The sequence below is a fragment of the Podarcis tiliguerta genome (assembly GCF_965153285.1).
Source record: "Podarcis tiliguerta genome assembly, chromosome: 8".
NCBI classification, from domain to species: domain Eukaryota; kingdom Metazoa; phylum Chordata; class Lepidosauria; order Squamata; family Lacertidae; genus Podarcis; species Podarcis tiliguerta.
The window spans coordinates 85,861,837-85,886,124 of NC_139541.1; the positions used below are offsets into that span (position 1 = coordinate 85,861,837).

The following is a 24,288-nucleotide window of genomic DNA, read 5'->3' on the forward strand; positions in this document are numbered from 1 at the left end:
TATCAGGAATGGTCCGTCAGCTTAATCAGTGCCTACCTGTATGGTACTAGTCTCTTTGCACACAATTACAATGAGTGGTGCAAATGGACTCCTGGATGATCCCTGCAAGAAGTAGTTATTAGAATCATAGAACTATAGAGTTGGAAGGGACCCCGAGGGTCATCTAGTCCAACCCCCTGCAATGCTGGAATCTCAACTAGATCATACAAGACAGATGGCCATCCAACCTCTAAAAAGGAAGGAGAGTCTGTACCACAGTCAAACAGCTCTTACTGTCAGAAAGTTCTTTAGTCAGAAACTCCTTTCTTGTAACTTGAATCCATTGGTTTGGTTCCTACTCTCTGGAGCAAGAAAAAACAATTTATTTAGGTGTATCCCACTTTTCTTTCTTGTTGGAATTGTCTGATTTGGGCCCTTCATTATTTCACCTTTAAGCTACTTCCATCCATCTTGGACTCCTTTTGCTTTGAGTACAGTGGTGCCTCGCAAGACGAAAAGAATCCGTTCCGTGAGTCTCTTCGTCTAGCGGTTTTTTCGTCTTGCGAAGCAAGCCCATTAGCGGATTAGCGCTATTAGCGCTATTGGCAGTTTAAGGGCTATTAACACCTATTAAAGGCTTAAGGGATTAGCGGTTTAGCTGCTAAAAGGCTATTAGCAGCTTAGTGCCTTAGAAAAAGGGGGTGGGGAGCGGAAAAAAAGCGCAAGAATCGCAAGACATTTTCGTCTTGCAAAGCAAGCCCATAGAGAAATTCGTCCTGCGAAGCGCATTGAAAAACGGAAAACCCTTTCGTCTAGCGGGTTTTCTGTCTTGTGAGGCATTCGTCTTGCGGGGCACCACTATATTTCTGACCATGGGACCTCATCCAGTAGTGCCTTACTTTTTGAAATCTGCCTTCTTACACTCAGCTGTCCCCTTGTCTCTGTATCATGAAACCCAAGAGGACATGATCACTTCCTCCCAAGGTTCCCTGTGCTTTCACTTCGTTGACCAGGTCCTCCCTGCTGATGAGGACTATGTCTAAGACAGATGACAACCTTGTTGCTTCTTCTACTTTCTGGGAAATGAAATGGTCAGTGAGGCAATGGAGGAATTTGTTTGATCTTACATTCTTGGCAGAGTTTGATTTCCAGTAGATATCAGGGTAGTTGAAGTCTCCTATGACGATTAAGTCTGTTGTCTTTGTCCATGGAGTTTTCTTGGCAGGGATACTGGAAAGGCTTGCCGGTTCCTGCTCCAGGTGGATCACGTTTGGTCAAAACTCTCCACTATGACCTGTCCATCTTGGGTGGCCCTGCACGGCATAGCACATAGCTTCTTTGAGTTATTCAAGCCCCTTTGCCACAGCAAGGCAGTGATCCATGAAGGAGATGGTGGGACAGTGTTCTCGAAGCTACCAGCGTGAGTTTGACCAAACTGCAAGAGGCAGTGGAAGACAGGAGTGCCTGGTGTGCTCTGGTCCAGGGGGTCACGAAGAGTCGGACACGACTAATCTGCTGGAGGAAGGCATCACCCAAGTCCGGCTTGATAATCCATAGCAGACACCCACAGTAAGGACATTGTTGTTTCCCTGCTACAGTTTTCACCCATATACTCTCCATCTGCCCTCCATGCTCTAAGTCATAGATCTCTTCACAAGTGTACAATCCTTTACATATAATGCTAGTCCTCCTCCCTTCCTGATCTATTTCTTTTGAGAAGGATTAACATCTCAGTTTCTACATTCTGAGGGACGCGGGTGGCGCTGTGGGTTAAACCACAGAGCCTAGGACTTGCTGATCAGAAGGTCGGCAGTTCGAATCCCCGCGATGGGGTGAGCTCCCGTTGCTCGGTCCCAGCTCCTGCCCACCTAGCAGTTCGAAAGCACGTCAAAGTGCAAGTAGATAAATAGGTACCACTCCAGCAAGAAGGTAAACGGCGTTTCCGTGCGCAGCTCTGGTTTGATAGAAGCTGTCTGTGGAATCTGACCCAGAAGCTGTCTGTGGACAAACACAGCCTATAGGGCGAGATGAACATGCAACACCAGAGACATCCGTGACTGGACCTAACGTTCAGGGGTACCTTTACTTTACCTTTGAAATCCCGGTATTATCTGGGAAAATCCAGACGTATGGCAGCCCTAGTCTCACCCCACCAGATAATAATGCTTTTTAGGTCATATTTGCCATTCTGTATTAAGAGCATTCATGTAGAGACAACTGAAACCATGACTCATTCTACTGCACACTGCAGCCTGTTCCCTTCCATAGAGAGTCACCTGCCACCACCACATTTCATTTTCATTTATTCAACTTATTAGTTGCTTGACTCTCACAGGTCTCCCAGTGACTTACAGCAACAACACACACACACACACACACACACACACACACCATAGAGGGGGAAATTAGAGGGAATCATAATACATTAATATTTCATATATTGTAACATCCATTAAAAAACATACTCAAATAATAAAGCAATACTCAGACCCACTAATTAACAATAAATAAATAAAATCTCAACCTCCCTCTAGTCCAAAAACCATTCACATCAAGCCAACAATTTCCCCCCTTTAGCCTCCCTACTCTGTCCAGAAGTCTGATGCCAAGACCAGCTGTTAGAATCAGTGGTGGGTAGGCCCAATGTCCTCCAGGAATAATCCGGCAACCCTCCTCTTCCTTCACGGGGAGCAGTAGCAAAGCAAACCAGGAAGATGGTAACAAAAGTTTTGCCTGCTTTGCAGTTGACCTGGCTATTGATCCTCTCCTGTTGCTCCTGGCAGTCCTCCTTTGTTGTGTCATGTTCCTCCAGGGGTTCATCTCCTGCACTGGGCAATCTTGTAGATGTTCTGTTAACGCCCTTAGGCACCTGAATATCTCCATGGAAAGTCATGGGTCATGCAGACAGATAGGTATCCTACCACTTTAGCAAAACCACGTCCTATTCATTTGATGAGTAACCTTTGTGTTCAGATGCCAGCTGTAATTTCAAACCCTCTTTCCACTCCACTGGTTCAAGAGAGTCCTTAAGGTTAAACTTCTCTGGATCAATGCAAAGGGTTACCTCACTGTGGTCTTGCCTGTCACCAATTATAGCAGCCTCATAGATGTGAACTCAGTGCTATCCCTGTAGATGCCGTGATTTCCCCCCTAGATTCATTCCTCAGAAGGATCTATAGTTCTTCAGTGGAGATGTAGGCAAGACTACATCTAAAAGTGCTCCTGGCAACTCATTGTTCGGTGGGATTTATGCTAAAATCATCTGATTTGGGGGGATCAGAAGGCTATTAACTCTGCAAGCAACAAATGTCTTCCCTCCAGCAGGAAGCGTTGTGAAACTTGTTTGACTGAGACCAACAAACTCTGAAATCTCTTCTGGTTCAACCTTGATCTTTTGATAAGCTTTCAGCTGCATGTAGAGCCAGCCCACAGATGAGGCAGGTTGAAGCAGCAACCTCTGGCAGCAGAACTGCAGGACCCACCCCACTGCTTCCACCAGCACTGGAACACTACTCTCTCACCACTCGTCTTCTCACCATGTTTCGGTGAGAGGGGGATGTTTAAGTGGAGGAATGAAGGCAGCACATTCCCATTTCACCTTACAGTATGTGGTGAAAGAGGACAGGCCGTCCCACACCTCATAGGATGTATTCTCAAGGCTTAAGCATACTGAGGTCCTACCAAATCTTCATGTCTTTGGTACAAGCAGCCAAAATACTGGCATTCATTCTTATAATTACAGAAAAGTCATTGTACCTTTTGGGTGCTGAGCACACAAATGCCATTATATCAATCTCTTTAATTCCAGTAACATCTTCAGGACACTGTTGTTGTTTAGTCGTTTAGTCGTGTCTGCCTCTTCGTGTCCCCCTGGACCAGAGCACGCCAGGCTCTCCTGTCTTCCACTGCATCCCGCAGTTTGGTCAAACTCATGCTGGTAGCTTAGAGAACACTGTCCCACCATCTCGTCCTTTGTCGTCCCCTTCTCCTTGTGCCCTCCATCTTTCCCAACATCAGGGTCTTTTCCAGGGAGCCTTCTCTTCTCCTGAGGTGGCCAAAGTATCAGGACACTATGTTCTACAGTGACATACCGTAGCTTGTATGGTGTTGCTTAGGCCCATATGGCAAGTCCTTCTACTGACTGGAGAGCGGGGTGTCATAAATGCTGTTCATACTATTTACTGGAAATTATGGTAACTTGTGATCATCTGTCCAATAAGGCTTGGCAAGTCCAACACCCAAGTTTAACTGTGATCATTGGTGTTGGCCCAATCAATCCTTGGGAAGTAGTTAGTGCTGAGGACAATATGCTGATAGTGGAACTGTTTCTTGTTGGGGAGCTGAGGTACTCCAGAACTGGGATGTCCTGCTTAAAATGGGACAGTTTGCAGTATACAATACTGCATAATATGGCCTGCACTTAATACAGTGGTACCTTGGTTTACTAACTTAATCCATTCCAGGAGTCCGTTCTTAAACCAAAGCGTTCTTAAACCAAGGCGTGCTTTCCCATAGCAGCAAGGGACTCAGTTTACAAATGGAACACACTCAACAGGAAGCGGAACCTGTTCTGCTTCCAAGGCAAAGTTCACAAAACACCTACTTCCGGGTTTGCAGCGTTCTTAATCCAAGTTGTTCATAAACTAAGCTGTTCTTAAACCAAGGTACCACTGTAGCTGCATGCACTGTTGGGCATAAATTTATATTACTTTGTGTAACTTAAGAGGCTGGGAAGTCATGCTTGGCAGTACAGAGGGCACTGCCTCCTCTGGTGACGGCATTTATCCTAGTTTGTTTCCAGGCCCACCTTAGAAGGCTGGTTTTGACCTTTAAAGCCTGTTGTAACTTAGGACCAGCCAGGGTCCTTGAATGACTGCCTTTCTCTATATGTACCTACCTAAACATTAAGATTCTCAACAGAGTGCTCTGCATGTGTACCCCTGCCATCTGAGGTGAGGGGCTCAGAGGGAAGACCTTAGAAGTGGCGCCTCAATTGTGGTATGTTCTCTCCACAGAGTGTCACATTTTGATCTTTTTGGCACCAGGAAAAGACCTTACTTTCCCAAGTCCCCCCCCCCCCCATAAATCCTGCTGATTATGCTGGTTTTATTAAATGTTTTTTTGTTTATTTACATTTTAATTGTTTTATAAACCACTCTGAAAATATGATTTGGAGGGTGGTATAAAACAGCCACTGGGAAGTGGGTGGCGCTGTGGGTTAAACCACAGAGCCTAGGACTTGCCGATCAGAAGGTTGGCGGTTCGAATCCCTGTGATGGGGTGAGCTCCCGTTGCTCGGTCCCTGCTCCCGCCAGCCTAGCAGTTCGAAAGCACATCAAAGTGCAAGTAGATAAATAGGTACCGCTCCAGCAGGAAGGTAAACGGCGTTTCCGTGCGCTGCTCTGGTTTTGAAGAAGCGGCATAGTCCTTCTGGCCACATGACCCGGAAGCTGTACGCCGGCTCCCTCGGCCAATAAAGCGAGATGAGCGCCGCAACCCCAGAGTCGGCCACGACTGGACCTAACGGTCAGGGGTCCCTTTACCCTTTACCTATAAAGCAGCCACATAAATAAATATTCCGTTTCAGGGCTGAGTCCTGGAACACTATCAGGAGCCAGCATCAAGAGGAGGTTAGCAAGAAAAAACCCGGTGTCATTGAATTCTTTATTCTAAGAAACCAAAACAGGGCAGAACTAATGATCCCAACAACTCTTTCAACTCTTTTCAGTAGGTATCACCCCAATGAGGAAGCTGCTAGGACTAAAAGTCCCTGCCTTCCCACCGCTCCCCAAGCAATCTCAGGCTCCTTGGTATACTATCGTCTTATTGCTCTTCATTCCTCTACGTGTCAATAGAATACTTTTGAAATTCACTGGCTAACTAAGGTTAGTTTCTTAGGGGGTGGGGGGACCTAAACAAGAAAAAGTGTCACCACTTTTTATCAGGACCAACAAAACCTCACAAAATAATGAGCAAGTAAGTGCTTAAGTTTCATATAACTCCTCAGACAAAATGTTAAAAGAGGAAGAATATGATGTACTGGTAGCAGACATGAGCAAACTCTGATTGGCAGAGGGAAATTCAGAATGCTGTTGGCAGATTGCTTAGATTGGCTTGCATACTGTCCATGAAGTGCTTTGACTGCCCAGGGAATGTTCTCAGTAAGTTGCTAGTACTAAAACCTTTCCCCTCCTTAATTTATCAGTGTTTAGTTAGGCAGGAATCTGATATCCGAAGTGTCCTTCTGTTAGAAATGTCCTGGTTGTATGAGCAGTCTGGAGAATGACAGCTTTTGAGAATGCATTTAACAGGAATAACAGTACATGTATGAATTCTAAAATGTTCTTTTGGTATTTGGAATAGAGCCAAACTACAAATTTCCTTTCCGCATATACTGTTTTAAACTTAGGGACTGGTTGGGCTATTTTTCCATTCTCATTTTTGTCATCATGGTCCGTCTAGGTCACAGTAGTTCTCAAATCTACCTGGAGATGGCAGGGCTTATACCTGGAGCTTTCCTCATGCAAAGCAGATGTTTTGCCACTGAGCTATAGTCCTTTGTTGTTTAGTCGTTTAGTCATGTCCGACTCTTTGTGACCCCCTGGACCAGAGCACGCCAGGCACTCCTGTCTTCCACTGCCTCCCGCAGTTTGGTCCAACTCATGCTGGTAGCTTCGAGAACACTGTCCCACCATCTCGTCCTCTGCCGTCCCCTTCTCCTTGTGCCCTCCATCTTTCCCAACATCAGGGTCTTTTCCAGGGAGTCTTCTCTTCTCATGAGTCTTGGAGCCTCAGCTTCAGGATCTGTCCTTCCAGTGAGCACTCAGGGCTGATTTCCTTCAGAATGGAGAGGTTTGATCTTCTTGCAGTCCATGGGACTCTCAAGAGTCTCCTCCAGCACCAGAATTCAAAATCATCCATTCTTCGGCCATCAGCCTTCTTTATGGCCCAGCTCTCACTTCCATACATCACTACTGGGAAAACCATAGCTATAGTCCTTATCTCATCTTAAATCCAGGTGAGAACTGCAAACAGAGCCCACCCACTGTAGTCTTAAGGATTGAGTTGGCTAGTATTGGCAGAAGCTTTCCTGTACATATTTTGACACCAAGCTGTATAGGGCTTTGTCAACCATTGCTAGGATCTTGAATTGATATTAATAGCATGCAGGCAGCCAGTACATGACCCACTAGTTAATTACCTGGCAGCCACATTCTGCCCTAGCTGCAGCTTCCAGACTGTTTTCAATGGCAGTCCCCCACAGAATGCATTGCAGTAATTCAAACATGAGGAAACTAGTGCATGGGTTACTAATGGCAGGCTATACTGATCCAGGAATGGCTTTGGCCAATGAAGCAACTGTCATGGGTGCTTCTTGCCACTGTCTGGTTCTCAGCTAGGCCTCCAGTGACAGAATACTCCCAAGCTTAAGGGATCTGCTCCAGCAGGTAAGTGCTCCCCCATCCAAAACAGGCTGTCTTCCTAATTTCCAAACCGAAGAAATGCCTTTTTCAGAATATTGGCCCTTATCCAGTCTGTCATCATTTCCAAGCACTGGTCCACCATATCTACCACCTCACCAAATTCAGATGGAATTGAGAGCATACTGGTGATACTTTGCTCCAAATTCTCAGATGATTCCTCCCAGCAGTTTCGTAAGATACTCTATAGCATGGGACACAGAATAGAACCCTGTGGAATCCCACAGCACAGTTTTCATGGAGCTCAACAGGAATCTCCCAGTGCTATTCTCTAGAGGGGACACTGAAGGTAAGAGTGGAACCACCACAACACAATGCCCCCAATCCACAGAGTTGCTCCAGAAGGATTGTTGTTGTTGTTTAGTCGTTTAGCCTCAGCTTCAGGATCTGTCCTTCCAGTGAGCACTCAGGACTGATTTCCGTAAGAATGGATAGGTTTGATCTTCTTGCAGACCATGGGACTCTCTGTATCCAGAAGGTTACAGTGGTCCATAGTAGTAAAAGCTGCTGCTGTTGAAAAGTATCAACAGAGTAGTACTCGCCCTATCCCTCTCTCACTAACACTTCAATGCAGTTTCTATGCTGTAACTGGGCTAGAAACTGGATTTAAATGGATCCATATATTCTGCTTCATCTAGCTGCCCAGCCACCAGCCTTTTATACTCCTTACCCACGAAAAGCTCTATTTGCAACAGGGTGATAGTTATCTAATACCTGTGGTCCAGAGTGGGGGTTTTTCAGGAGGGGCTGCACTGTTGCTTCATTCTAAATGGCCAGCACCATTCCGTCTTGCAACAAAGCAATCTTGCACCCAGTTGATCCCACTTGGCCACATAACACAAGTCAAAATGGGTACGGGTTGAGAGGACAAGCAGTAAGCCAAAATTATGCAAGTTTCTTGTCCTGTCCTGTCCACATCCACAATAACTCAAACTAATCCCACAAGGAGTAACTAGGCAGTGTTCTAGAGATCTCACCAGGATTTGCACATTAACTGCAACATCTAGTTCAGAGTGAATACAAGTAATTTTGCCACCATATTGATAAGGACATTTGGCAGAACAGGCCTCTGAATGGTGAGACGTTCCCATTAGACCTAATCAACCAGTTTACCATTCAAAACAGCTCTGCTGGATGATTCACTGAGGATACAGTAGTGGCAGAGAAGTGTGCTTTCTTTGCTGCTGCTGTCAGTGTTACGCAGTTATGCATTTCAACCTGTGTTATTACAGGACTTTCACCTTCTGCACACCAACTCTTTGGCTTCTTTCCTAGTTCTGATCTCCTCTGAGTGCTCAGGATCACTGCGAGCTCCACCAGATCACAGAGGGCACTCGGGAGTGATCACATCAATAGAACTTCTCATATTGCCAATCCATAGCAAGACTAAGGCATCAACAGGCTGATATGCTTGGCATCCCCATCGAAGCCCTGGCTGACCTCTGAAACACCCAAATGGCTTGGGTTATTGACACGATCGCCCCTGAGCGCCCTCTCCCACTTCGTGGAGCCTGTTTGGGCCCCTGGTATACTCCAGAGCTTAGGGCAAGGAAACAAGCCGGGAGACGGCTTGAACGTTAGTAGAGGAAAGATCCAAATGAGCCTACCTAGTGGCAGTGAAGGCAGCAAAGAAGGCATACTTTGCGACCTCGATTGCATCCTCACTATGTTGTCTGGGGCCTTTTACAAGCTGGCCCAAAGGAGGTCAGAGAACCAACGGTAGCTCGCTGTGACTCATTTGCAAGGCATTTTGAGGATAAAATAACTTGCATCCACCAAGACCTTGACTCTGCTGTTACAGCAGATGAATCTCATGGGCTGCCCAGAGTACAAACTAGTCCTGTTGTGTTGGATGAGTTTCAGCTGGTAGGGCTCAAGGACGTGGACAAGGTGCTCGGATTGGTCAGGGCGACCACTTGCGCTCTAGACCCTTGCCCCTCCTGGCTGATAAAAACCAGCAGGGAGGGAACAGCTGGCTGGGCCAGGGAGGTGATCAGTGCCTCTTTGCAAGAGGAGGTGGTCCCTGCCTGTTTGAAGGCGGCAGTGGTAAAACCACTCCTTAAGAAACCTTCCCTGCATTTGGAAACCCAAATGAACTACCAGCCAGTTGCTAATCTCCCTTTTTTGAGCAAGGTTCTGGAGCTAGTAGTCACAGACCAGATCCAGGCACTTTTGGAAGAAACTTATTTTTTGGATCCATTTCAATCGGGGGTTTAGGCCCAGTTTTGGCACAGAAACTGCTTTGTTTGCCCTGTATGTTGACTTCCGTCGAGAAAGTAACAGGGGAAATGTGTCCCTGTTAATTCTCCTCGATCTCTCATGGCTTTCAGTACCATCGACCATGGTATACTTCTGGAGCGGCTGTCCGAATTAGGGGTGGTTGGCACCGCTTTGCGGTGGTTACAGTCCTACTTGGATGGTTGTTCCCAGAGGGTTCTGCAGGGCTCAATCCTATCCCCTATGTTGTTTAACGTCTACATGAAACTGATGGGTGGAGTTATCTGGAGATTTGGAGTACGTTGTCAGCAGCATGCTGATGACACTCAGCTCTATTTATTCATACCCCACCCATATTCTCAATTAAAAAACATTCTCAATTACTTCATCCAAGTCATTTATAAAGACGCTGAACAACAATGGGCCTTGGACAGAACCCTGTGACACCTCACTTGTAACTTTTTTTCCAGGATGACCAGGAACCATTAATGAGTACTCTTTGGGTTTGGTCAGTCAACCAGCTAATCAACAAATCCACCTAACAGTTACTTCGTTCAATCCACATTTTATCAGCTTATCATAGCAAAAAGTCATTGATACTACCACTGATAATAATATTGCAGCCTGAGGATGTGGGTTAGCTAATTAAAGAAGTGTGAGCAGCCCCCTGCCCATCTTGGGTTCTTAGAACTAGCCATATATGGGGCTGACTAATCCTAAGTATAATAACACGTCACTGGAGGAAGGAAACATTTGCCTGGGCAGCAATAGAATACTGGTGATGGTGGTGGGATTCTGCTCTGTCACAGGGAGGGGGACATATGTCATGTGAGATAGGGCAGGAGAAAGTGTGACTGATATTTGCAAGCTGCTATCTGTTATCTCAACTAGCAGGTGTTGGGTGGCTGTACCAGCTTGTCCCCGTTACCTTACGGTGCTATTGGTAACTGTCAGGTTGAAGCACAATAAAATATCTCCCATCCATGATGTGAATGTGAATTTTTTATTATTATTATTATTATTATTATTATTATTATTATTATTATTAATTTATTTGTACCCCTCCCATCTGGCTGGGCTTCCCCAGCCACTCTGGGCGGCTTCCAACAAAGATTAAAAATACATTAAAATGTCACATATTAAAAACTTCCCTGAACAGGGCTGCCTTCAGATGTCTTCTAAAAGTCTGGTAGTTGTTCTTCTCTTTGACATCTGGTGGGAGGGTGTTCCACAGGGCGGGCGCCACTACCAAGAAGGCCCTCTGCCTGGTTCCCTGTAGCTTTGCTTCTCGCAGTGAGGGAACCACAAGAAGTATTCAGAGGTCAACTTGGCGTTTATTACCGAGAACAGATGAGTGAGCTGGGAAGGCCAGATAATAATAATAATAATAATAATAATAATAATAATAATAATAATAATTTTATTATTTATACCCCGCCCATCTGGCTGGGCTTCCCCAGCCACTCTGAGCGGCTTCCAAAAAAATATTAAAATACTGTAATACATCAAACATTAAAAGCTTCCCTGAACAGGGCTGCCTTCAGATGTCTTCTAAAAGTCTGGTAGTTGTTGTTCTCTTTGACATCTGGTGGGAGGGCGTTCCACAGGGCGTCTGCCACTACCGAGAAGGCCCTCTGCCTGGTTCCCTGTAGCTTTGCTTCTCAGTGAGGGAACCGCCAGAAGGCCCTCGGAGCTGGACCTCAGTGTCCGGGTAGAACAATGGGGGTGGAAACGCTCTTTCAGATATACTGGACCAAGGCCGTTTAGGGCTTTAAAGGTCAGCACTAACACTTTGAATTGTGCTCGGAAATGTACTGGGAGCCAATGTAGGTCTTTCAAGACCAGTGTTATGTGGTCTCGGTGGCCGCTCCCAGTCACCAGTCTGGCTGCCACGTTCTGAATTAGCTGTAGTTTCCGGGTCACCTTCAAAGGGAGCCCCACGTAGAGCGCATTGCAGTAGTCCAAGCGGGAGATAACCAGAGCATGCACCACTCTGGCGAGGCAGTACGCAGGCAGATAGGGCCTCAGCCTGCGTTCCAGTTGGAGCTGGTACACAGCTGCCCTGGACATGGATTTGACCTGTGCCTCAATGGACAGCCGTGAGTCCAAAATGACTCCCAGGCTGCGCACCTGGTCCTTCAGGGACACAGTTGCCCCATTCAGGACCAGGGAGTCCTCCACCCCCGCCCACCCCCTGTCCCCCCAAAACAGTACTTCTGTCTTGTCAGGATTCAACCTCAATCTGTTAGCCACCATCCATCCTCTAACTGCCTCCAGACACTCAGACAGGACCTTCACTGCCTACACTGGTTCTGATTTGAAAGAGAGGTAGAGTTGGGTATCATCCGCATACAGATGAACACCCAGCCCAAACCTCCTGATGATCTCTCCCAGTGGCTGCATGTAAATGTTGAAAAGCATGGGGGAGAGGACAGAACCCTGAGGCACCCCACAAGTGAGAGCCCAGGGGTCTGAACACTCATCCCCCACCACCACTTTCTGAACATGGCCCAGGAGGAAGGAGCGGAACCACTGTATGACAGTGCCCCCAGCTCCCAGCCCCTCAAGACGGTCCAGAAGGATGTTATGGTCGATGGTATCAAACGCCGCTGAGAGATCCAGCAGAACTAGGAAACAGCTCTCACCTTTGTCCCTAGCCCGCCGGAGATCATCAACCAGTGCGACGAAGGCAGTTTCAGTGCCATGATGAGGCCTGAATCCCGACTGGAAGGGATCCAAATGGTCCGCTTCTTCCAGGCGTGCCTGGAGTTGTTCAGCAACCACTCGCTCAATCACCTTGCCCAAGAATGGAAGATTTGAGACTGAGCGATAGTTGGCCATCGTGACCGCATCTAAAGATGGTTTTTTAAGAAGCGGTTTAATAACCGCCTCTTTCAGCGGGTCTGGGAAGGCTCCCTCATGGAGGGAAGCATTCACCACCCCACAAAGCCCATCGCCCAGTCCTTCCCGGCTAGCTTTTATAAGCCAGGATGGGCAAGGATCCAGGAGACAGGTGGTTGGCTTCACTCGTCCAAGCAGCCTGTCCACATCCTCGGAGGTAACAGGTTGGAAGTGATCCCACGCAATTTGACTAGACAGGACTCTAGCACTCTCCCGCCCCGGCCCTGATCCCACGGTGGAGTCTACCTCTTCCCGAATCTGAGCGACTTTATCTGCAAAAAACTTTGCAAAATCATTGCAGGAGATCATGTGGCCCGTACTGGGCCCTGATGTAGCAGGTGGTTCCATTAAATTGTGGACCACCTGAAAAAGTCTCCTGCTGCTGTTTTCTGCAGATGCAATAGAGGCAGTGAAGAAAGTCTTCTTCGCCGTCGCTACCACCACTTGGTAGGCTCGACATTGAGCTCTAACCTGTGTCCAGTCAGCTTCAGAATGGGTCATCCACCACCGGCGCTCTAGCCGTCTCAACAATTGTTTCATTGCCCTCAGATCCGTGGAAAACCACGGGGTTGCACAGGCTCCATGCAATCGGAGAGGGCGCTTTGGAGCCAAACAGTCAATAGCCCTGGTTAACTCCACATTCCAGCAGGCCACCAGGGAATCGGCTGAAAGGCCATCAACATGGGATAAAGCATCCCCTACCACTCTCTGGAAACCATTTGGATTCATTAGGTGGCGGGGGGCGAACCATCCGAATCGGTCCCACCTCCCTGCAGAGGGGAAGGGTCGCGGAGAAGTCCAGTTGCACCAGGAAGTGATCTGACCATGTCTTACCCAGCTTTGCCCACCTGGTTACTCAGTTCAACACTGGTCAGGGGGCCATGTTTATGTGTCTCACAATAGCCAATCTCTCTCACCAGGAAACCAATCTTACTAGAAGCCGGGTGTGAAAGGTTGTACCTGGTGCTGAATCAGAGAAAGAGAATTGGTATTTTGTTGGTGTACCGCCCACCCTACTGGATAAAGTATCTTGTGCTGGAGAACTTCAATAAGAGCTGTTGAACTATCTCCCTTGGGAGATGGTGGCCATCTGTCAGGGATGCTTGAGCTGAGATTCCTGCATTGCAGGGGGTTGGACTAGATGGCCCTCAGAGTCAATTTCCAACACTACAGTTCTAGGATTCTCCATCCTAAGCCTGCCTTGTCTGGCCAGACTTGGGACTGGGTTGCTACCATGACAACCATAGGCTGTCTCAGCACATCACTGATTCAGTGCATTGTTCAGGTCATACTCTTGATGTCACCTTTGTAGTAAATCAGGGTGGGAGTAAACCAATAGTTGGGGAAGTGTTTGTTTCCCCATTATCATGGATGAATAATTCCTTTGTGAGATTTGGATTGGCTGTGATGGATCCGCCCAACAGTGGGAACCTATTACGATGGTCTGCTGTTGCAGTCCTGTTTCTGAAACTCACAAATCCATGTTTCTATCTTGGAATAGCAAATGTATGTGGTATTCCCTCATCTTCCTTCCCAGTAGAAATGATCCATGAGTCCTCAGATACTTCCTATATCCTTTCCTCCACAGTGCTTCCTTCCTAAATCCATGTGGATTCAAATGCAAAATGTTCTATGTGTATTCCTCCCATTCTTATATATATATATATATATATATATATATATATATATATATACACACATACATTTTTATTAATTTTTTAACATATCATTTCCAACAGTCATTTAACATATATTTTTATCTTATACAGCTTTTTAGACTTCCGTCAACTATCTCTGAAGATTTTCCATTCTTTATTACTTAATCTGCATTTCTTAATTTCTCTATTACTTTTAATTATCCTTAACTGATATTCTCTTCATAATCTTCCTTGCAATATTTCGCATAATCCTCCTTACAAAACTTCTTGCAGTCCTGCTAGCGTAATCTGTTTATTACAATTGCTTTTCAGATAGTTCAAATATTTACTCCAGTCCTCTAAGAATCTCTGGTCCTGCAGGTTTCGAATCCTTCCTGTCAATTTGTCTAATTCTGCATAGTCCATTAATTTCATTTGCCACTCTTCTTTCGCCGGTAATTCTTCTTGTTTCCACCTCCCATTCTTCTTAAATCAGTTGTGCCTTTGCAGTAATGTGACCCAGTCTGGCAGTAATAGCATTTTCGAGTCAGCCGTTTCATAAACAAGCTCTGAAGAGATTTCTCTACAAGTGGAGCAGACGTGGCTGATCATGTTGAGAAAAGGTGTCTTAATTGCTACTAATCATGATAGCTCAATGAAGCACCCATGCCCAGAGGCAGCTTATGTCTAAGCACCAGATACGGAGGACAAAGATGTGCTTTATTGGGGAGTTTCCTGGAGGTATCTGCCTGGTCCCTTCTGGAAACAGAAGGATGGGCTAGAAAATGAACTCATCTTGATGTGTCCCTGCGAGACAGTTCTTAATTCCTTACTTTCCTGATGGAGGAGCGTGTGTCCAAAGCCCCCTTTAGCTTATGGAATGAGCTGCACAGCTCTTTGCATTTTGTCCAGTATGGCCAACTGAGCTTCTGCTCTGGCAGAAGCTATTACTCGATTTAGCCCTGGAAATGTTACCAGCTTAGGAAAGTACCGTATTTTTTGCTCCATAAGACGCACGTTTCCCCTCTTAGAATCTAAGGGGAAATGTCTGCGCGTCTTATGGAGCGAATGCGTGGTCCCTGGGGCTGGGGGGGGGGGGACCCGGGCTTCCCCCGCCAGCCCTGACAAGCTCTGGGAGCAGCAGGAAGGCTGCGTGCAGCTTTTCTGCTGCTCCCTGACCTTAGGAGGCTTCGCGGGCTACCCCAGAAGCCAGAACAGCTAGAGAGAACACTGCGCAGCGCTCCCTCTAGCTGTTTTAGCTTCTGTCTTAGCGGTGCAAAGCCTCCGCAGGGCAGTGGGGAGCCTCCATCCCGCTGCCCTGGGGAGGCTTCACGCTGCTATCCCTGGCTTTTGCGGGAGGTGGGGGAAGGGACAAAGCGAGGCTCTCTCACTTCCCCCACCTCCCGCAAAAGCCCCCAAGAGCCGCATATTTTTTATCTTGAATTCCCCCCCCCCCCAAAGTAGGTGCGCCTTACGGAGTGAAAAATACAGTAATTTGTGTTGAGTTCCAATTTTATTTTGTGGTATGTATTGTGAAACATATTTAGGGGAATTATTTTTGCAAAGAGAGGCTAGAATGCTGTTACATTCTAAAATGTGAGTGTGAAGCTGACATCATCTAGAGCTGACAATTGCATTATCCTTCAGCTTCCTCTCCCCCATTAACAGCAGTCACCAGAGACCCAAAATTGACAAGAAGCTCAGATGTGCTTTTAAGTGTCTCATGTGTCAATTGCATATTATCTTGTAGACCAACTAGCAATGTAAGGTAAAGGTAAAGGTACCCCTGCCCGTACGGGCCAGTCTTGACAGACTCTAGGGTTGTGCGCCCATCTCACTCAAAGAGGCTGGGGGCCAGCGCTGTCCGAAGACACTTCCGGGTCACGTGGCCAGCGTGACATCGCTGCTCTGGCGAGCCAGAGCCGCACACGGAAACGCCGTTTACCTTCCCGCTAGTAAGCGGTCCCTATTTATCTACTTGCACCCGGGAGTGCTTTCGAACTGCTAGATTGGCAGGCGCTGGGACCGAACAGCAGGAGCGCACCCCGCCGTGGGGATTCAAACCGCCGACCTTTTGATCGGCAGCCCTAGGCGCTGAGGCTTTAACCCACAGCGCCACCCGCGTCCCTACTAGCAAGGTAACAAAACATTAAATATTAGCAGCAGAGCAGAAAGCTTTCTAGGGCAGTACAAGATGGTTTGGCAACCGTCGCATGATCTAACACAGGAGTGAGAGACCTTTGGGCTTCCGGATGTTTCTGAATTGCAACTCCCATCATCACTGGCCATGTTTGCTGGGGCTGTTGAAAGTTGTAGTTCAGCAACCTTTTAACTGTTGCTGTTATCTCCCTTTCCCTGTTTCTTGACACTCTGCAGGAGTAGTCAAATATCAGGATGATAAATTGGGTGTGCAAATATATTAAAAATTGAATTTTAATGAAAATTTTGGGGTTTCGGCTGCCATTTTCTCTTTAAAAAGAACCTGGTTTGAAATGAAATCTGAATTTAACGCAGACATCTATCAAGTGAATTTATGACGCTCTAAGTAACTTATAAAAGTCTATATAATTGGGCTGCTTTTTCTCATAAGGAAAGAACTGTAAAGAAAAACCACACATTTTAGTCTTGTCATTTTATACAAACCTGTAGTTTATATAACTGCTTGTTACTGAAGGCCAGAGTGGCAAATTACCACAGCCATCATCCAGTATTCTATCTATGCGACCTTATTTATGCTTAGGGACGGCATGTTCTCTGCAATTAGAGTCAGTAGTATAATTATGAATGAATATGGTTATATGGTTATAGCTACTAATTATAATACATTTTGGTAACACAAATAATAGATGAAACAATTAAAAGTGAGGCCAATAATTCAAAATAGTTTTCCCCCTTGATGATTTAAATCAGCCAAAATTGCCAGATATTGTATTCTCAGTGGCTGCTCTGTTCCCCATCATGTATTTGATGGTAGAAATTATGGGTTGTCTCCAACTAAGTTCTCTCAGTATACCCACTGAAATTAACAGATCTTCAAATATCTTAAGGGCTGTCACATGGAGGAGGATGGGGTTTTCCTTGTTTTTGGAGCCAGTGTATAGAATGCCATTCTCGGTGGTGTTGTTGTTTAGTTCTTTAGTTGTGTCCGACTCTTCGTGACCCCCTGGACCAGAGCACGCCAGGCACTCCTGTCTTCCACTGCCTCCCGCAGTTTGGTCAGACTCATTCTGGTAGCTTCGAGAACACTGTCCCACCATTTCGTCCTCTGTCGTCCCCTTCTCCTTGTGCCCTCCATCTTTCCCAACATCAGGGTCTTTTCCAGGAAGTCTTCTCTTCTCAGGAGGTGGCCAAAGTCTTGGAGCCTCAGCTTCAGGATCTGTCCTTCCAGTGAGCACTCAGGGCTGATTTCCTTCAGAATGCAGAGGTTGATCTTCTTGCAGTCCATGGGACTCTCAAGAGTCTCCTCCAGCACCAGAATTCAAAAGCATCCATTCTTCGGCGATCAGCCTTCTTTATGGTCCAGCTCTCACTTCCATACATCACTACTGGGAAAACCAGAGCTTTAACTTTATGGACCTTTGTTGGCAAGGTGATGTCTCTGCTTTTTAAGATGCTGTCTAGGTTTGTCATTGCTTTTCTCCCAAGAAGCAGGCGTCTTTTAATTTCATGACTGCTGTCACCATCTGCAGTGATCCTGGAGCCCAAGAAAGTCAAATCTCTCACTGCCTCCATTTCTTCCCCTTCTATTTGCCAGGAGATGATGGGGCCAGTGGCCATGATCTTCGTTTTTTTTTGATGTTGAGCTTCAAACCATATTTTGCGCTCTCCTCTTTCACCCTCATTAAAAGGTTCTTTAATTCCTCCTCACTTTCTGCCATCAATGTTGTGTCATCTGCATATCTGAGATTGTTGAGGTTCTCAGTGTTACAAAGCTATTATTGTCACTCAAAAGAAACAGGACCATTTCTGCTGGGGTGTACCTGTTTGCTTTTGTGAACAAAGGTTTCAGAAAGCAATCTCTTGAGTCTCTATATAAGGGGCAGGCTAACAGATAATCAGTGATGTGTTCCACCTGAGGTTGGCCAAAAATACAAAGTGTGTCTGTGTACAGGACCTTCTTGTGGAGGCCTTCCAAGACCACAATGGCCATCCCATGTAAATGCAACACAATAAAGGCATTTAATAAGGAAGCTGGGGAGAGTTTCGTCAGATAACTAGCTCTAAAATGCTCTGTTCTCAAGAGTGGATACCAAGGGGTAAATTTTGTGTTTCTAATTAGTCGTGGCAATGCTATTTTTCTAGAAAAAATAGACCGCCTCTCCTGGTATGCACCTCGGAGGACCTTAAGGTCCACAAATGACAACATTTTGGAGGTCCCGAACCTCAAGGAGGTTAGATTGGTCTCAACTCGGGCCAGGGCCTTTTCAGTACTGGCCCCGACTTGGTGGAACGCTCTGTCGCAAGAGACTAGGGCCCTGCGGGACTTGACATCTTTCTGCAGGGCCTGCAAGATGGAGCTGTTCTGCCTGGCCTTTGGTTTGGACTTGGTCTGACCATTCTGTTTCCCTCCCCTTATGGTCTTGATTTATCAGCTACTGTAAAATGAGGCTGCATTTCAAATTGCATTTTAACCTGTATTTTAAATTGGAGTTTTTTTCCTCCCCCCCCCTTTCCCCCCTATTACGTTTTTACTGTGATTTTATTGGTGTTAGCTGCCCTGAGCCCGGCTCTAGCTGGGGAGGGTGGGGTATAAATAAAATTTATTCTTATTCTTGTTATTAAAAAGAGGTGCCGGAACTCACCATGAATGCCTCCCTTATAACGGCACCATCCCTGAGAGGTGCAAAAATTGAGTTCTGGCTGGGAAAAGCCCTGATTACAGGAGACCCATGAATGCAAAGTGTTTGTTTTTTGAAGTGTAGGGGTTATTCTACACCGTATTGGAGGCTTCACCCCAAACATGCCACAAAGAGGAACAATTTGTGTTCGCTGTGTATGTAAAATGAGGTCATCCCGAGGATAATCTCTTCAGTCATGGAGTAGATGATAGAATGGGACATTTGAAAAAAGTAGGACTATTAGAAGGAGTGTTTGGAGGTCTACTAAAAGGTAACAGGTATTTTAGGAAAAGAGAAAAAGAGAAAGGATAGTAAGTTCTTTCAATATGCAGTGACAGCTGCAAGGGAGTTACTGGCTCAGAAATGGAAACAACAGGAAATACCGACAATGGAAGAATGGAGAAGGAAGCTGCTAGACTATGCTGAGTTGGATAAGATGACCGGAAAGATTAGATACTTAAGAGACCAAAAGTTCACAGAAGACTGGGGAAAATTTGTTGAATATCTGGAGAGTATAAGTGATGGTCAAATAACGCTAGAGGGATTTTAAAAAGCACTGTGAAACGCGAGAAGTATTGTTAAAAGGGAATAGAAAAAGAAAGGCTTAAATAATGACAATACTAACCTAAGAAATGCATAAATTAATAATGACTACGAAAGATTTACGGAAAAGCTGAAGGAAGTCCGGAAAAGAAAGACTTTGTGAAAAATTGGATGTGAAATTATTGTATGATTTGTTTTTGTTGTAAATTAATAAAAATTATTATAAAAACAAAACAAAACTAAAAGGTAACAGAAGTTCTGGCAACCGAACAAGCTCCCCTGCTGATCTTAGCACACAGATCATGCCAGCAGGTGATTCCAGTCACACAACATCAGGTTTTGGACAGGTGGTTGTGGTTTAGGGGAAAACCACAGGCCACATGCAAGCCGAATTGGGCCTGGAGGCCAGAGGAGCTTCACAGCTGCCATGAGAATGTCATGTGTTGCTGCTGGCAGTGTTGAACCAAGCTATGGAATGGAGAGGGTGGAGCCATATGGTCCTTAACCTCAGGCGGCAAGATGCCTTGAGCTACCTCTACCCACAGCCTCACAGGGCTCCAGAAGGAGGAGAAATAAAGCGGTATGTCATCTGCATATTGAGGGTGACACACTCCAAATTGCACCCTTCAAGGGGCACTGTCCCCTAGTGGTTTCACAAAGAGGGTGAGAGTGAATATGGAACCCTGCAGAACCCTGAAGGCAAGATGCAATGGGGTTGAACAGAAATTCCCCACAACTTCCATCTGGAAACAGCTGTCTAGGTAAGAGAAGAATCACTGCAATACAGCCTGTCCACACCCAACTCTGGCAGCCTCTTCAGAAGGATTCGCTGGTTGAATAGTGTTGAAAGCTTCGCAACTTGTTTTGATGCACACTGGACCACTCTCGGCTTTTGAGCTGCAAATTTAAGCAATTGGGAGATCTGATTTGGTAAAATATATGCTTTTTTATTTATGATTTTATCATATTGAAGAGTTTAAAATGTTCATAAATATTAATAAATCTGTCTGATGGCACAAGACTGGACCATGATGAATGTGCCCTCTCAAACCAGTTGAGTATGTAAACACTCCCCGTTTTTGTATTATTTTCTATTCATGCATCGCCATTGCTCATTCTCACCTCACCCTTGCTTTCCAGAGTAGCAACAAGAGAACACTTCCCTTGCCATGAGCTGATAACAGACTTTAAACACGAGGAGCAAAGATAAAGCCAAGGCCTGTATGTTCGTTCAGTGGGTAAAGAGAGTCTGCTAGGTGTACCGTATTTTTTGCTCTATAAGACTCACTTTTCCCCTCCTAAAAAGTAAGGGGAAATGTGTGTGCGTCTTATGGAGCGAACGCAGGCTGCACAGCTATCCCATATGCCAGAACGGTAAGAGAGATTCAGAATTTTTAAAAATTTTCCTCCTCCAAAAACTAGGTGCGTCTTGTGGTCTGGTGCATCTTATAGAGCGAAAAATACGGTATGTTATGAAGGTGTTTAAGCAGGCAAGAGTGATCAAAGGTGCCATAAAGTCTTGATGAGAACTGAGTTTTTTAATCTCTGGATGGAAAGTTGCCACCATAATCAAGGCTTACTAGGAGGCAGAGTCCACTTAGCACTGTGACTTGTATACATTGCCAGTTGAGTGTGCTGTGCAGAATGTCTTCTTTTTCTGATGAATGGCCCTAACCATCCCACTCCCACGTATTTTGGGAGGGAACAAAGCTCCCCCCTCCAGTTTTTAACACACCCCTTGCTTCTTTCTCCCTTTACCGCAGTAAAAAAACTGAGCCCATCCGGTCCATTGCTCCTGCTGGATACCCCAAAGAAGGCACCTACCACCCCATCTATATCATCCCAGACCAGATGGAGCAGTGCATTTATGCAACCGAGGTAATGAATATATGCTCACTCCTCCAACCTGCCTACTCTGTGACCCTGGAACTAGCTCAGGGTCAGAGATGACAGTCACTGCCATGCGGATCAAATGGTCATGTCAGGTTCACAGCTGATGGTATAACTATACACAATCCAATAGCAGAATCAGAAAATGTGCCAGTTCTGTCGTGCCCCAGGGCTCATGGTGTCAACTTATTAAATACAAGCAGGGCCCCACAACCAAATGTTGGCTGTTCCTGGGGGAAGCAGCCTTCGAAGCTCAAGCAAGTGTTGGCTGACGGAAGATTGAGTGAACGGGTGCATGCCTTTAAATTTGTATCTTGGATTCCAAACGCCTTGCGAGTCAAATGTTTTGGCTCTTGAATGCCGCAAACCCAGAAGTGAGTGTTGGTTTGCGAACGTTTTTTGGAACCTGAACGTCCGATGCAGCTTCCGGTTGGCTGTAGGAACTTCCTGCAGCCAATCGGAAGCTGTACCTTGGTTTCCGAACGCTTTGGAAGTTGAACGGACTTCTGGAACGGATTCCGTTCAACTTCCAAGGTACCACTGTATATCTTGGCTTCCTTTTCTCCATCCACCTTTTCAAGACAAATAATTTCACTCTTCCCATCTTTCGTTTTCTGCCTCCTTTCTTGTTTTTAACGACACTCACACCTCTTAGCCAGAGTTGCAGGAATACTTGCTGAAGCAATGTAATTTGGCTGTATTCAGCTGCCACTGTGCAGCCTTCCAATGAATGCAGCCACAGTCTTCTAAGACTTTAAAAACCTGCCTGAGTTAGCTGCAGCTGCTGAATGATATCTGAGCAGTTTCTTACTATGCTTTAAGAATAAATTATAAATTGCTAGAGAATAATATTTTCCCTTGAAAAATATTACATGATGAATACACTGGAAATCAAGAACCATCTACTGTGGTTTTTTAACTAGCTTGAAAGCCCTGAAGTGGCTCAGCAGAACTTCTTTACCACTAAATCTCATCTCAAGGGGCAACTTCCTTTTCAAGGAAAACACTTTTAAGGTAGAATTTTATGAAAATCTTAATGTCACACTAATCCACACAGAATTATTATTTTTTCTAATTCCCATCTTGCATTTCAATCTCGTTGAAAAGCAAGTTGTTTTTTTACTGGTTCTGCTAAAAGCATGAAACAGTCTCACATGTTCATATTATAATATGCATATACATTCCAGGTTTCCTAAAGTAACCAGCACATGTTTATTATATGTAGATGTGTAAAAATATATCATACATACATTTTGCACATAGTTTTGCGTATAATTAGCTTTTGAAAAACAGGAACAAAACAATGCATGAATGGATCTGACATAGGCCCTCAATGCAAAGGCGCTCCAACGCAGGAACTGCCACATTTCATGTATAAATCCTCTTGCATTTCTGACCACTTTCTGTTAGCCCCAAATTGCTCAGAGCAATGCCATTTCAGTTTTCTGCCAGGATAGCACACATCTCCCTGAAGCTGTAGTTCACGGCTCCATAAGCTTATTGCTATTTGCTTCCTATGGGACGCGGGTGGCGATGTGGTCTAAACCACAGAGCCTAGGACTTGCCGATCAGAAGGTTGACGGTTCGAATCCCCGCCACAGGGTGAGCTCCTGTTGCTCTGTCCCAGCTCCTGCCAACCTAGCACTTCGAAAGCACGTCAAAGTGCAAGTAGATAAGTAGGTACCGCTCTGGCGGGAAGGTAAACGGCGTTTCCGTGTGCTGCTCTGGTTCGCCAGAAGGGGCTTAGTCATGCTGGCCACATGACCCGGAAGCTGTACGCCGGCTCCCTCGGCCAATAAAGCAAGATGAGCGCCGCAACCCCAAAGTCGGCCACGACTGGACCTAATGGTCAGGGGTCCCTTTACCTTTACCTTTACTTGCTTCCTGGCCTTTGCTCTCTATCCAACCTGCATGCTCTGTCCTTGGTCCTGACACCTGACAAGCTCATCATCCCTGATTCTTGCTTGCTTCTGATTGCTACCTGCCAAGCTACCTACTCGACTGATGCAGTGAACTCTTGAGATATAGCGAGGGATTATCCAAGTTAACAGTGTGAGAATTAAAACTAATGGAAACAAAATCACACTTTCCAATACACTAAATATTGTGCAAACCAAATACAACTGGGCCATTGATTTATTTTTAAAAATATACAACCATGTCATGTTTATTTATTCAAGCCCTGCAGAAAACAACATACGTAAGGTATTCAGTCTTGATACGGTAATTGATCTCTGAAAATATTTTTAAGGTTGAGGCCAAAGTGTCTATGAAAATGGAAATGTTTAGGCAAGAGGTTCTGAGTTTCCAGTTTAAAAGTTTGGCTACCCTTCAGCTGCAGTCCTTGTTTTGGTCGTTCAGTGTAAAATTCTCAAAGGCATTTCTGAGAGCTAGTGGGATAAACAACATTGGAGATGTGTATCTGAGCTAGTCTCATGTGGTTGCTGTTGTGAGGTCCACCCTGTCGCTCCCCAATCTCTGCTCCAAAGCGTTTTCCCTCCCTTACAAAAATAGCCAAGGAGTTCACCCTGTTGGAAGCCACAGATTGCAATAACAAATTTAATCCTTCCTCCAAGGAGTTGAAATGGATTAGTTTATCCCTGGCTTCCTCAACCTTGGCCCCCCAGATGTTTTTGGCCTACAACTCCCATGATCCCTAGCTAGCAGGACCAGTGGTCAGGGATGATGGGAACTGTAGTCTCAAAACATCTGGAGGGCTGAAGTTGAGGAAGCCTGGTTTAGCCACACAAGGAGCTTGTAGAAAAGAGGAGTGGGCAAGAGTGTTACTCGTCTGAAGCCCCT

The 24,288-nt window shown here is 45.8% G+C and overlaps 1 protein-coding gene across 3 annotated transcripts in view; it reads left to right on the forward strand.

Annotated features, from left to right (window-relative positions):
- The window catches only part of DLL3 (delta like canonical Notch ligand 3), a 169,173-nt gene that overhangs the window by 125,307 nt on the left and 19,578 nt on the right, over positions 1–24,288 (forward strand). For all 3 annotated transcript variants that reach the window (XM_083455240.1, XM_083455241.1, XM_083455242.1), the window contains one exon: positions 21,360–21,474. In XM_083455240.1, the coding sequence (XP_083311366.1) occupies positions 21,360–21,474 (115 nt within the window). The remainder of the gene's footprint in view (positions 1–21,359; positions 21,475–24,288) is intronic.